Source organism: Chenopodium quinoa, unplaced genomic scaffold (genome assembly GCF_001683475.1).
Source record: "Chenopodium quinoa cultivar QQ74 unplaced genomic scaffold, ASM168347v1, whole genome shotgun sequence".
Lineage (NCBI taxonomy): Eukaryota > Viridiplantae > Streptophyta > Magnoliopsida > Caryophyllales > Amaranthaceae > Chenopodium > Chenopodium quinoa.
Genome location: NW_018744501.1, coordinates 1340363 through 1353477, shown reverse-complemented (window position 1 = coordinate 1353477; position 13115 = coordinate 1340363). Strand labels below are relative to the sequence as shown.

At 37.3% G+C, this 13115-nt stretch overlaps 2 protein-coding genes across 2 annotated transcripts; both read left to right on the top strand.

Moving 5' to 3' along the window:
• The first annotated feature begins 7308 nt into the window (after nt 1–7308).
• LOC110697917 lies at nt 7309–11720 on the top strand. Its single transcript, XM_021875319.1, has 3 exons — nt 7309–7375; nt 10390–11195; nt 11283–11720. Exons 1-3 carry the CDS (start codon nt 7309–7311, stop codon nt 11718–11720), a joined length of 1311 nt encoding a protein of 436 aa, XP_021731011.1.
• Nucleotides 11721–12029: 309 nt separating this feature from the next.
• LOC110697916 lies at nt 12030–12782 on the top strand. The gene has a single exon (XM_021875318.1). The coding sequence runs from the start codon at nt 12030–12032 to the stop codon at nt 12780–12782; it is 753 nt and encodes a 250-aa protein (XP_021731010.1).
• The last annotated feature ends 333 nt before the right edge of the window (nt 12783–13115 follow it).

Below are 13115 nucleotides of genomic sequence, written 5' to 3'. Positions count from 1 at the left end.
GAAACTTCGCTATGGTGTTGCCGCCACAATTGCACCTCTTACCAGCCACCCATATTATTCCGTTGTCGGAGTTATTGAAATGGCTACCCCTTGCATTGAACGACCTTACGCTTGAATTAGTAGAAATTTTGTTAAAATTACAAATCTCCTACTATTAAGGCGTGTGGAGCAAGAGATCAACCCACACATATATTTATAATGAATTTTAGGCAACAAAAAATTGGTTAAAAAATTCACTTTCTCGCTAATATTGGGGTACTGACGAAGCCCATGGCCCATGGAATAAGATGGGCCTACCACCGTAAATTTAATTGTCTTAGGTAAACTTAGTTATGTAAATCTATCCTGCAGTGGTACCAATTTCAAAGTGAACTTTTCACAACTGACTTGATCTGACATCAAATCTCCACATCCAGTTACAGAATAAATCCTTTAGTGGTACCTTTTGGAATGTCAGACGAACACCCCATGTAATAGGAACTATGCAAAATAAGGATTGCCTAATAATTACTTGTACTTAGGAAGACTTTTACCGTGCAAAATACACAAACACAATATATTAATTGGACAAAAATTAACAATTCCTTTATACAACCTTTAATTTCCTAGCTACACTATACACATGGAAGAGTGTCGTATGTTGTTTGAAATGGCTACATAAGGAGGTTACGCCATACTATCCGATAATGTTGTATACTGTAAAGAATTGTAACATTAATAAAACTTAACCCCTAAACACTTAATCCTTCATATGTTACGCCTACTAAATTATAACGTTAAACGTAATAATAAATACTAAATCACAAAACTGTTTTGAAATAAGAGTGGTAGCAAACAATTTCCTAGTGGTATCACTTTTATAGTACTGCTACCCTAAAAGATGCAACTGGTAATTCAAAATTTAACAATGGTACCCTAGAAGGTATAGAAGGTACCCTAACTTGATTGGATCGAACCCTATAATACTTGAGTGGTACCCTATTGAATTGTTGTTAATAGCGGTACCCTACATAGTTTCAATGGTACCCTAAAGAGATCAAGTGGAATACTGTTGTATATTATAAATAATGGTACCCTTCATTGTTTCAGTGGTACCCTATTATATGTAAGTGATACTCTACTTGAACCCCAAACCCTATATCGTACAATTATTGATTAATGTGACTTGTACCTTGTATATTATTAGACGACTAAGGAGTTACAAAAAGTTACACAACAGTTAAACAACAATCAGTACTAATTTTCCATTCTTTAATGATCAAACCGAGACATGTGGTTAGTATTTCAAACTTAATTTTCACTTCTATGCATAATACAAACTTTATTATCATTAGTATTCCAAACTTCACATCTTTAGCTACATTTACAAACTATATCTAAAAAACAAAAAAAAAATATAACATAAAGACATACGGAGAACACTTTATCAATAATATTCTGCTACATATAAATTAAAAGTTGTGGGTTTCTAAATTTAATAAAATATTATGTTAATTATGTGAGTATTAATGTCTTAATGTGAGTAACAATTATGTTCGAATAACAACATCTCAGTGGTACATTACAAGGGTTCAGTGGCAACCAACTTATTGTCAATGGTACCTTAATAAATTGTAGAGATACCCTCTAAAAGTAGAGGTCAGTTGTCAGTGGTACCCTTTACATACTCAATGTCATGTAAGTTGTTGTAAATAGTTTAGATTAAATCAATGGAACAAATTTTGTGTTAGTGGTACCCTTTACATATACAATGTCATGTAAGTTGTTGCAAATAGCTTAGATTAAATCAATGGAACAAATATTGTGCTAGTTGTACCCTTTACATACTCAATTTCATGGAAGTTGCTCTAAATAGTTGTTTTTTTTACAGAGGCACGAACCAATATTGGAACCTATGACATACAAACCAACAAAAAGGGATTTAAAAATCACCTTCCCATGTAATAATTCAAAAAGGGCTTTATAAATCATCTTCCCATGTAATAGTTCAAAAATTATGGGATCTACCTATCACCTAGTCATGTAAGACACCCTAAAATAAGCTTTACAAAATCAACTTCCAAATGTAGTCACCTAGTCAATTAAGCTACTTCTGTGACGCATGAGATGGCGGAGTCACAGGCAGCCGAGGTCGAGGTAGTATGGGAACTTGCCCTGCTTGTCTTGATGCAGCTGATAAAGGTGAATTAGGCGTGTGCCATCCATACATCCCATTAGGAACCTGATCTTGAGGAAATTGAGGATACGGAAATAGAAACCATGTTGAGGAGAAATTTGGAATCCGTAGGACTGTTGAGCTCCATCACCGACGGAAGTGAAATACCCAATTGAGCCTTCCCCATCCAGCATTTGAATGCCACCCACACACTGTGGTCTGTAAGGTACCATGTTCTGAAAACTCTTAAGTATGAGGTACCTGCATGTGTCCAACAATTTTACCAAAATTACAGATTCCACAAAACAAAGCGAAACAACAATTGTAAAAGGAAGTAATGTTCTCCTTCCTAGATATCTTATGTCCTTTAATTGGTTATACAAAAATCCCAAGATCTAATTCCTGTCACAACTCGTGCTTAATGTACCTTCAAAACCCAACATTCCCCTTATAACAAACAAATATTGTTTGACCAAGAGCAATCATTTAATGGAAATTCCCCAATTAGCTCCATATTCCTCCAATAATAACTCCAAAGACCAGACCATTACAGTTTATTGAACACCCAACAAGTGATAATGGTGTATTGTTCTAGATAAATGTTATCTACATGGTCTGAACACCAAACAACATTATCTCCATGTAATTGTTCTATACAGTAAAAAAATCCTAAGTGATTGAGCCTACCTACTGCAGACCTGTCATGTATTGTTAATCCTAAGTGATAATAGCTTATTTTTCACTGATAAAGTGATAAGGCAGAAATGAAGAAGTTAAAAAAATGAAGGGTTTATATCAATCCCAGGTGAGAAAAGCTAGATGCACAATATTGCTATCATCTAACATTTGCTATCATCTCAATATTCAACAACTTAATTCCCAAAAATATAAAAAACTAGCCTAGATCTGGTGCACCTGCTATCACCTCAGTATTCAGCAAGCTAGACACACCAATATTGTGCAAGTCAAACAGCACTGCCATGCACAAAATCCACAGCAGCAAATTGCTGCACCTAAATCTGATGCACCTAAATCTCATGCACCTGCAACCACACACCCACAACTGAAGCAACTAAATCTGATGCAACCACAACAAGTCTGAAGCAAATAAATATGATGCAACCACAACAAGTCTGAAGCAAATAAATCTGATGCACACATTTAAATCTACTCTAAATATTGCACCTAACTTTGAGAGCATCAGATATTACAAAAACAATAACCAAAACCAGAGTTGTATGCCTCAGATACAGAGTAATAACTATTAATAACCAAAAAATTTAGGAATATGAATGCAATTTTAAAGATCGCCCCAATTGTTGCAGCTGGTGTTGTTTAGGTTTCACAACAACTCAAATTCTTCCCTTGCGTGTTCTTAGTTGTCTTTGCCTTTTTCTTCGGTTTCTCAACACCTAACTTGTACCTAGAATCTGTGGTGCGATGAGCAGGCCTCTTTAGTAAGGGTGGGTCTTTCACAGGAACATCTTCTTGCACACCATCACAGTTACCCTGTATCTAAGTTGAGGGAGTTAAGTCCTTTTCCTTCTCAAGGCAAACAGATGAAGGTGTTCCAATTACACCTGACCTTGACCACTTTTTTTCGCAAGCATAGCTAACTTCTCCTCCACTTGCAATTCAAATAACTGCAGTGCTTGCATCACCACTGTAGTAGTCTCAATGTGACCAGAAGCTTTTGAACACAAACTACCAAATCTCACCATCATCTTGTCATACCTACAAACTCCTCGATTTTGCTTAGGTCATGGTAAATAACTTTCACCCTTGTGTGCTTCATCACATCTTTTCTCCACCTCTGAAGAATGTACTTGTCAGGTATCTTGAGTAGTTGTTCATCTCAAACACCTTTATGATGTGGCGAAAAATAATGCCATGACATTCAAAGTACCTATAACTACACTTAACTTCATAAGTAGAATTATCAATTTCAAGCTTGTACTCCATCTTTCTCTTTGAAGGAATTTCTTTGTTTGAGTTTTTTGGCTTGTACCAAACTCGGTCCTCCAACACATGCTCGGTTAAAGAATTTGAAATCTGCTTTCTATGAATTCCACTAACGTATATTATATGGCTGCACTCTCTTTGCACCTCTTTGAATTTGGCATCCGTATATATCTTTTGAAATACCAACTCAACTGGAAAGTCAGTGTACGCATGACGCACATACCACTCATTGTTATCATTATCTCTTTTATCACTTGTGCGTCTAACCTCCAAGGCATCACAATACCTCTCCACAAATTCAGACAACAAAGTGTGCTTGCTCAAATACCCATAAAAAAACCTATGAATACTCTCCACACGTTGAGTTGTCTTCATTCCCGCCCAAAATAGATGTTTCATAAAGGCGGGAACCCACATATGACGTTCTTCATACAAACCTATTACATTGAAGGAAGGAAACACACATAAATTCACAACACAAACCAAAAGATGAAAACAAAAGATCAAATATGTTGAAGGCTCATTCAGTATAGCTAAGCTAAAAAAACAAGAATATTCAGACCACTGAACAATCAAATTTCATTACACTGCCAGTCAAATCAACTGTAAATCCCAAGAATAGTTATACCATCCATTTTCTGTTATCTTGTTGGTTCATGCAATAATCAGGTGTTGCTGACCACAGCCCATGTTTGCATAACCATAAGGACATCTAAACAAGTTACATCTAATTACAAAGAAAAATATAGTGAATCCTTTCAAGCATACCTGAAAACAGAACTTAACAAGTGCATTTCAGGCTCAAATCTAAGGCATTCACTCAACCACACACATAATTCATAACTCTAGGGCATACAGTCAAGCTAAACAAGTGCAACCAAGTTAATTCAGGAGTTTAGCCAGGTAGCAGATGTTTTCCAGCTGTCTACTTAACAAATTTCAGCAGCAACTAACAGGATTACTCACCAATTTCAATAAGTAGCTTGTACAAGTATTCACAGAACCAGAAGCTTTCCTAATCAACAGCAACAGAAGCAAAATAGCTATCCTATGCAACAATTAATGCTATATATGTATGATCTAATGAACCAATTAAAGCTATATAGAAAGATTAGGAGGCAGACCTTGCAGCCATTCATCGTCTTCAAGTTCATGCTTCTTGATAACCTCGGGCCAATTTGACTCAAACTCTTCGCAATCAAGGCTGTCATAAATGACATTCTCAAGGTCATCGTGAATTTGGGCATAATTAGGAAGCTTGCCAAGCTTCTTGGCAAATTTTTGTGTGATGTGCCAAATACACCATTAATGAGTAGGTCCTTTCATAGTCACCTTTAAAGCTTTCCTCATCGCCGGATCTTGATCCGTTAGGATACTAATTGGTTTCTTTTCACCCATACACCTCAACCAATTAGAAAAGATCCACTCAAATGTTTTTGTGGTCTCGCGGGAAACTAATACACATCCAAACAATATCGTTTGTCCGTGATGATTTACACCCACAAAATTACAAAAGGGGAGCTTATATTCATTGGTCAAATACGTCGAATCTAAACACACGACGTCTCCAAATCCTCATACGCGACCCGGCTCCTCGCATCAACCCACAATACATCTTGGAGCCTACCCAACTCATCTACACGATGAGTATGAAAAAAAATGGAGTTATCATGCGTCATCGTCTTGAAGTAAGCAAACATTACCTTCGTATCACCTTCCTCAAATACAGCTTTTCTTTGCTTCCCAACTATCACATGCAAATCATTTTAGGTAAATTGCATCTCTTCCCTACCATTTCTTTGTCGGGCCATACAATTATATATAGTAGCAACAGGTACACCCGCCTTCCGATCATTTAAAAGTTGTTGAACAATGTGAGGATTGTCCATTAGGAACTTCTGCTTAAACTTGGTGATGTTTTTGGACTTCCCGGGTGTCGGCTTGTGACCTTGATGTTCTACCAGTGCCTTATCAATTACCCATTCACCTACCTCGTTTATCTTCGCATACAACTTCATGGGGCAGCTAACTTTTTTGCTCTTGCGTTTCACACAAACTTCGTCACTTATTTGTGAATCTGAAACAAAGGTGGAATCGGACTTCTTACTCTTCCTACCAGGCAATCCAAAACATTCACAAGTCCAAGTTATATTAAGCTTTTCCTTTGCATTTTCATCTTTTCCTTTTGTCGCCCCACTAGAACGGACAACCCCAAACCCTTCTTGTTCTCTGTAATTCTTAAAGTACGTGTCTATTTTTTGCCAACTCTCAAATACCATTCCAACAGCGAGGGGAGGAAGAGATACCTTAACATTTTCACACTCTTCAATCTCAATACTAATAGCCACACTACTCTTTCCTTTAGTAGGAGTTTTGTAAGACTCTTCTCCAACATTCACCTTTTTCCACATAAAATCAATGCATATCACAAATGTAATCCACACCACCTAACTAGTTCAAAAATAAAGTAACATACTTAACCACTAATACACACTACAAAACCTACCAAATTAAACAATGTTGGCATCAAACAAATCAGGTGCACTATTACCACTGTCCAACAACAACAACAAAACAATAGGCAAAAACAACATAAGCATAAATCATAGCACTGAAAAGCAAGAAGATACAAGACCCACCACCATGAAACTATACAACTGTCCCCCAATGTCATACAACAACAAAATCAGATGCAGTATTCATTTTAATATACTGAAAAGCATCACACCCAAACACAACCCCAACCAGGACCATTATTCCATACAATTGTCCCCAACCTTACTACTACATAAGCAAGGGAAATGCTCCATTCCCAACTCCCTCTCTCTCTACATATTTAAACTAAACCAAGTAATACGCTACATTACAGTACGATTTTTGAATTTTCAGAACAATTAAATCATAAAACCTAAAAATTAAATGTCCAAAATTAAAATTAGTTTACATATTACCTCCTTCAACAAGGCTTCAAGGGCTAAAGAACACTGCTCGTCGTCATCTTCTTGCTCGCGGGTTTCGATCAGTGGGTCTTCGGGGTCTTCAATGGCAGCTAAGTCTTCGGGGTCTTCAATGGCAGCTGTGTCGCAATCCGACAAAATACCGGTATAACGACCACCACCCTCTTCATCATCGTTTGTTAACAACGAATCCTCCATCACCAACATCTTCCTCGCCATTTTCACAGATTGGTGATGGAGATTCAAGAGCAACTGTTGGTGATGGAGATTCAAGAGCAACTAAGAAAGAATGAAAAGAAAGGTAAAAGGGAAGACAGTAAAGTAACGGTGAAAAGGGAAAAAAGAAAGTAAAAAGGGGGAAAAGGTACTCATATAATACAAATTGTATTATACTTCCCTCTAATACAAGCATTTACCTTCTTTTTTTTTGTTGCTAAAGTTTCCTTTTTATTGTAGCGTGGGACCCCCTTCATTTTATTTTCCTTCTCAACGGCGTTCGTTTTGGGTGTGATGCATTTCCTTATGCATATCAACACTTCAATTCATTTAGACTTCCTCGGTGACTTTGTGGGTTGTCCGGTTGTGTACTTGTGTGTAATCTGTGTATGTGAGTATCTATTACAGAGGGTATATTTGTAATTTTATCACTAGACGAGAGCATTGGACGATGTGCCTAGTGCCTAGTGCCTACTACCTTAGTTTTGCTGAGTAAGAGCTACGTAAACTAAGGAAAATTAAAAATGAGGACATATATATAGGTACTTTTGTATGAGCAAGCCTCAGTTTCTCAATTGAGACAAATGTTGCTGACTCACCCCTCTTCCTTCTTGTTTTTTCAATGTAACAATGGCAATTTCTTCACCAAAGTCTCAGTCAACAACACAACAACACTACATACATCAACCCCAACAAACCATTTTCGGCAGCCATTTTCGACGTCGAAGGCACTAGATTTTGAAATCCAAAATTCGATAATTAACTCAGAAGTTGCTTCAATGGTGGAAAAAACACTCAAAAGCTGCTTCAAGGGATCGCTGTTTCGCGGCGATAAGCCAGTCAGCCGAACAAAAGATACCCTAGCAGCAAACTATGTAAATTAGGCTCATACTAACCCCTTAGGGAAAGGTATTTGCTAACTGTCATATAGTTGGAGCAGCGAGGTGGTGCTATGTTTTGGGGTTGGAGCGGTGGAGCAATGGTGGTTGTGCAGTGGGTAGTGTTGATGGTGGTGGTCTGGTGAAGTACATCTAGCGGAGAGAAAAAGAGGGTAGACTGGAGAAAAAAATCACAAAATTACATTTTACCCCTATTTTATTAGCTAAAAAGACAGGTTTAACCCTTTGAGAAACATATAAGGTTTCTCAATTGAGAAACTTGTATTTACATCTTTTGTATTAAAGAGGAGAGAGATAGAGAGTAAGACATTTATTAATAAAATTCGAACCTAAAAAGTGGGGTTGTAGACAATAAAAAATGAATAAAAAGTTATCATAAAAGTAATAAAGTAAAAGTGAAAAAACTTAGAAAAACGGAAGGGAAGCGAGTAAGTCTTGGGAAAACGAGGTAGTATAATCTACTTCATTTTTTTTAAAAAAAATATTAGTTCAGTTCAACAAATATTTTCCGTAAAAATAAGTTTAATCACTAAAAATTAGAAATTTGAAGAACAAATATAATAGAGAATCCGCAAAGTTTTAGGCCCTGTTCTCTTTACCTTATATTTGCTGAACCGAAATTATTTTTATTAAATTGTAATATTTTTTTTGGACTTTAATTATATTTATTGAACTGAAATTAAGGAAAATTTGTATATTACCACCTATAAATAACCCACTTATTGATATCACCACCCAAAAAAAAAGGAAAAATGGATAAAAATAATTCCAACTTTTGCTCGTTCGCCTAAAATAATCTCAATTATAGATTATTTTTAAATAATCCGAACTTTAGGGATCATTCTCTCAAAATGATCCCAAGTGACCGGTAACCTAATAAAAAGGTAATTTTTTTAATTTAAATGACACATGTCACCACATGATTGGTTGAAAACAAATAATTAAAAAAAAAACAAAAAAAATGCTTGTCGGCGCCCCGAACCCCTCTCCCTCGCGCCGCCCTTCCCCTACCTCCTGCACAACCAAACCCCCACCCCAAATTGTTGATTGGTGAAGGTCGAATTAATGATTTAATTTGCTGGGTTGCGGGAAGTTCGCCGGTTGTAGGTGGTTACAGGGCTGCTGCGTGCTGAGGTGGTTTCATGGTGGTTGAATTGTTGATTGCACGTGGCCAATTGGTGGTTTGCAGGTGGCGAATTAGCGATTGCGAGGATGCTTCAATAAAATGGGCTAAAATGGCAGTGCAAGAGGAGCAATTGGGGTGGCTGGATTGTGGTGGCTGATGTATGAGTTTTATACCATGATTTATCCCGGTTTTACAACGTATATTTGCATGGTTTTAGGCTCTTTGGAGCCATTTCTCGCTAACAATCTCTTCTCTAGTGTGTTCGATGTATTTTTGTGAGTTTCATAGGAATGCGGAGTTTCTTGGATGAATCGAGCAAGTTTTGGATGTTTATAGAAGAAGTTAGTGCATGAAGAAGAAGGTTTCCCCCATGCCCTGTTGACCCTAGCTTGCCCGGTGAAATAGGGCAAAGAAGGACGAGTTAAATACTGAGTATTTGCTGTAGATCCTAAGTGCTCGATTGGGTATGTCTTGCCCGGTTGGACCGGGCACAGAGGAGTTAGAAGATAGCTAAGAATTTCGAAGGCAGCAAGTAATTTGAAGGCCGGGTGGAAATAGGCTTGATAGTTGATTTGGGAAGCCATTGATAACTTGGAAGAGACCTTTGATATTGTTTAGGTAATGCTTTTCCTCTTGTCGATTGAATTGTTATTGGGGGTAGAATTATTTATCCATTGATTATATTCGTGGTAATGCTTGATCTTGGTTCATTTATTTATCACCTTCTTTAGATTAATTGAGTCCTTTATTTATTAGTTCTTAGAATTTCATCACCATTGTTTTGTTACTCGCTCAGTGATTACTTGAGTCTATTTAATTAGGTGAACCTTAGTCTCTTGGGATTCGATCCTTACTTGTCCGTCTACATATAGAGTAGTGGTCTCGTTAGGTTTATTTTTGTAGGTACGCGACACGCCTACCAAATTTTGGCGCCGTTGCCGGGGACTAACGGTATTCACCTAGTTATTTGTGATTCGTTTTTACTAAGCTTTCGATTTGTTGCTTTGGCTATTGCCCCTTGTATGTTTGATCTCCTCTTTTTAGTTCTTTGTTGCATGTAAACTCGATGTTCAGGTTTAGACAGCTTAACACCTTTTGACTCTGAAATCGAAGCTACTGCAAGGAGACGAAGAAGTAGAAGAAAGGGATATCAAAATACAAGTAAAATGATTGAAAGAATCAAATCTTTATTGGAGTACGGCATACCTGATACCGCAACTGGGCTCCTATCCAGCATTGTCAGACCACCTATTACCGCTCAGAGCTTTGAATTAAAACCTCAATTCATACAGTTCATCTCCAATGACTCATTTGCAAGCACACCTCATGAATGCCCTGTTAGTCACATAGACAGTTTCTTGGATAAGTGTGACACCATAAAGCTCAACGGTGTTACTGATGATGCTATCAGACTTCGTTTGTTCCCTTTTTCACTACGGGATATTGCGAAGGAATGGTTACGAGACGAAGGTATAGGTTCCTTTGATACATGGGATAAGCTTGCCAAAGCTTTCTTAGTAAGATTTTTAGGGCAAGAGAAGACTGCAAGGTTAAGGAACGAGCTAGCTACCTTTCGTCAATCTGATGATGAGTCTTTATATGAGGCATGGAGAAGATTCAAGAGCTTACAGAGACAATGCCCTCATCACGGTATCCCAGAGTGGATGTTGATCCAAACATTCTACAATGGTCTGACCCATGAGTTTCTCATATACATTGATGCTGCATCCGGGGGTTCTCTCATGACTAAGAACCCAACTGAAGCCAAAGAGCTAATTGAGAAGATGGCAGCCAATGATAATTATCATCCAGGAGGTCGACATAGTGTGAAGAAGGGAGGTAAATTAGATGTTGATGCTCTAACTCTTTTGACTAGCTCTGTATAGGCATTGACAAGCAAGTTTGACAGACTCCAAGCCGGAACATCTACTAGCTCACCGGAGACTTGTCAGATGTGTAATGTGCAGGGTCACATTGCACCTAATTGCCCCAAAAATTCCAGTGAGATGTCAATTGAGGAGGCCAATGCATTCTACACCTCTAATCCTAAAAGGCCGTATGATACTCATTCAAACACATACAATGAAGGGTGGAGAAATCATTCGGACTTCTCTTATATGAACACTCAAGCTCAATTGAATTCTCCGTCACCACCACCTAGTTTTCAAGCAAGGGCATCTTTTAATCACCAACCCATGAATCAAAAACTACCACCGCAAACTTCAAAATACAATATTGATTCCATTATGGAGACTTTCACTACTTCCCAACTTCGACAGCAAGAGCTTATGACAAAGCAATTTGAGCTACAAGCAAAGCAAAATGAACACTTTGAAAGCTCAATTCAAATGCTTATTGTTCAAAATAAGAGGATAGAAACTCACCTTTCTCAACTTTCACAATAAGTGAGTCATTTATCAACTCTTTATGATTAAGCAAAAGTCCAAAAAGAACAATGCAATGCAGTTTTCTTGAGAAGAGATGAATCATTTTCAAGGAAAATAGATGAGAAAGTGAGCAGTGTGGAGTCAAGAAAAGATGAAAAGTGTGAGGATATAAAAATTCCCAAATATGTTGCTCCACCGGCCTATGAGGAACCGATGCCCTTCCCGCAAAGGTTTTCAAAAGCCGTGCTCGATAAACATTTTGGAAAATATTGCGAGACTCTTAAGAAGGTATATGCTTCCATTCCTTTTTCTGACCTTTTAATTCAAATGCCTCAATTTGCAAAATTTGTGAAGGAAATTAATGATCAACATGATGATAAGGAAGTAGTAAATGAGAAATGCTCTACTCTTTTACGTGATAGCCTACCACCTAAGCTGCATGATCCTGGTAGTTTTACTATTCCTTGTATGATAAACGAAATATTTTTTGACAAGGTTTTGTGTGATTTAGGTGCTAGTCTTAATTTAATGCCTTATTTATTATATGAAAAATTAGGTTTGCAAAAACTTAAACCTTCCCCTATTTCTCTTCAAATGGCTGATAGGACTGCTAGACTCCCTAAGGGTGTGGTTGAAGATGTATTAGTTAAGGTTGGTGAGCTTGTTTTCCCTGTTGATTTTGTTGTTATGGATATGAAAGAAGACCATAAGATCCCGATTATATTTGGTCGCCCATTCCCTGCCACAAGTCAAGCTCTAATAGATGTTCCTAAAAGACAAGTAACCATTAAGGCCCAGGATAAACAAGTAGTGTTTAAGCTCTTTAATGAACATAATTTTATATTTGATGGTGGTACTTGTTTAAGAATTGATGCTACTAACCCTTTGGTTGATAAGTGTGTATGTGATAGCAATCTTGTGAGAAACGAGGACAATATTCCACCAAATGATGTGTTTAGCTGCATGAAAGTAAGTTCGGATACAAAGAATGTCAAATATAAAATGAAGGAGTCATTTGGAGGCGGATATTTTTATGGGCAACATCGCGGAGTTTCTTCTTTGTGTGGTGACCCAGGCTGAGCTAATAAAGAAGGTCAAGCTTAAGACCTCAAACAAGCACTAAATGGGAGGCAACCCATTCCTTTTTATTTTATTTTATTTATTTTATTTTATTTTATTTTTTTCCTTTTACATTTTTTTTCCTGTTTTGTTAGTGTCTAGAAAACAAACAAACAAAAAGAACCATCACCGCCCCGAGGTAATTTTCCAAATCCCACACGTTGCAATGAGGTCATTGCTGAGTGTAGCTTGGGGGAGACTTGTGTATATCTATCTCGGTATGTTCTCTTATTTTCTTTTGCTTTGTTGGTTTGTTTTTATTGCTTTGGTTTCTATTGCTTTCGTAGTACAGAA

Bases quoted from the DNA above. Each gene is read 5' to 3' on its own strand.
- LOC110697917 (XM_021875319.1), top strand. From the start codon at position 7,309: ATGGAGATTCAAGAGCAACTGTTGGTGATGGAGATTCAAGAGCAACTA. The intron at 7,376-10,389 runs GTAAAAGGGAAG...CTCGATGTTCAG, and splicing joins AAGAAAGAATGAAAAGAAAG to GTTTAGACAGCTTAACACCT. The intron at 11,196-11,282 runs GTATAGGCATTG...TGTAATGTGCAG, and splicing joins TAACTCTTTTGACTAGCTCT to GGTCACATTGCACCTAATTG.
- LOC110697916 (XM_021875318.1), top strand. From the start codon at position 12,030: ATGCCTCAATTTGCAAAATTTGTGAAGGAAATTAATGATCAACATGAT.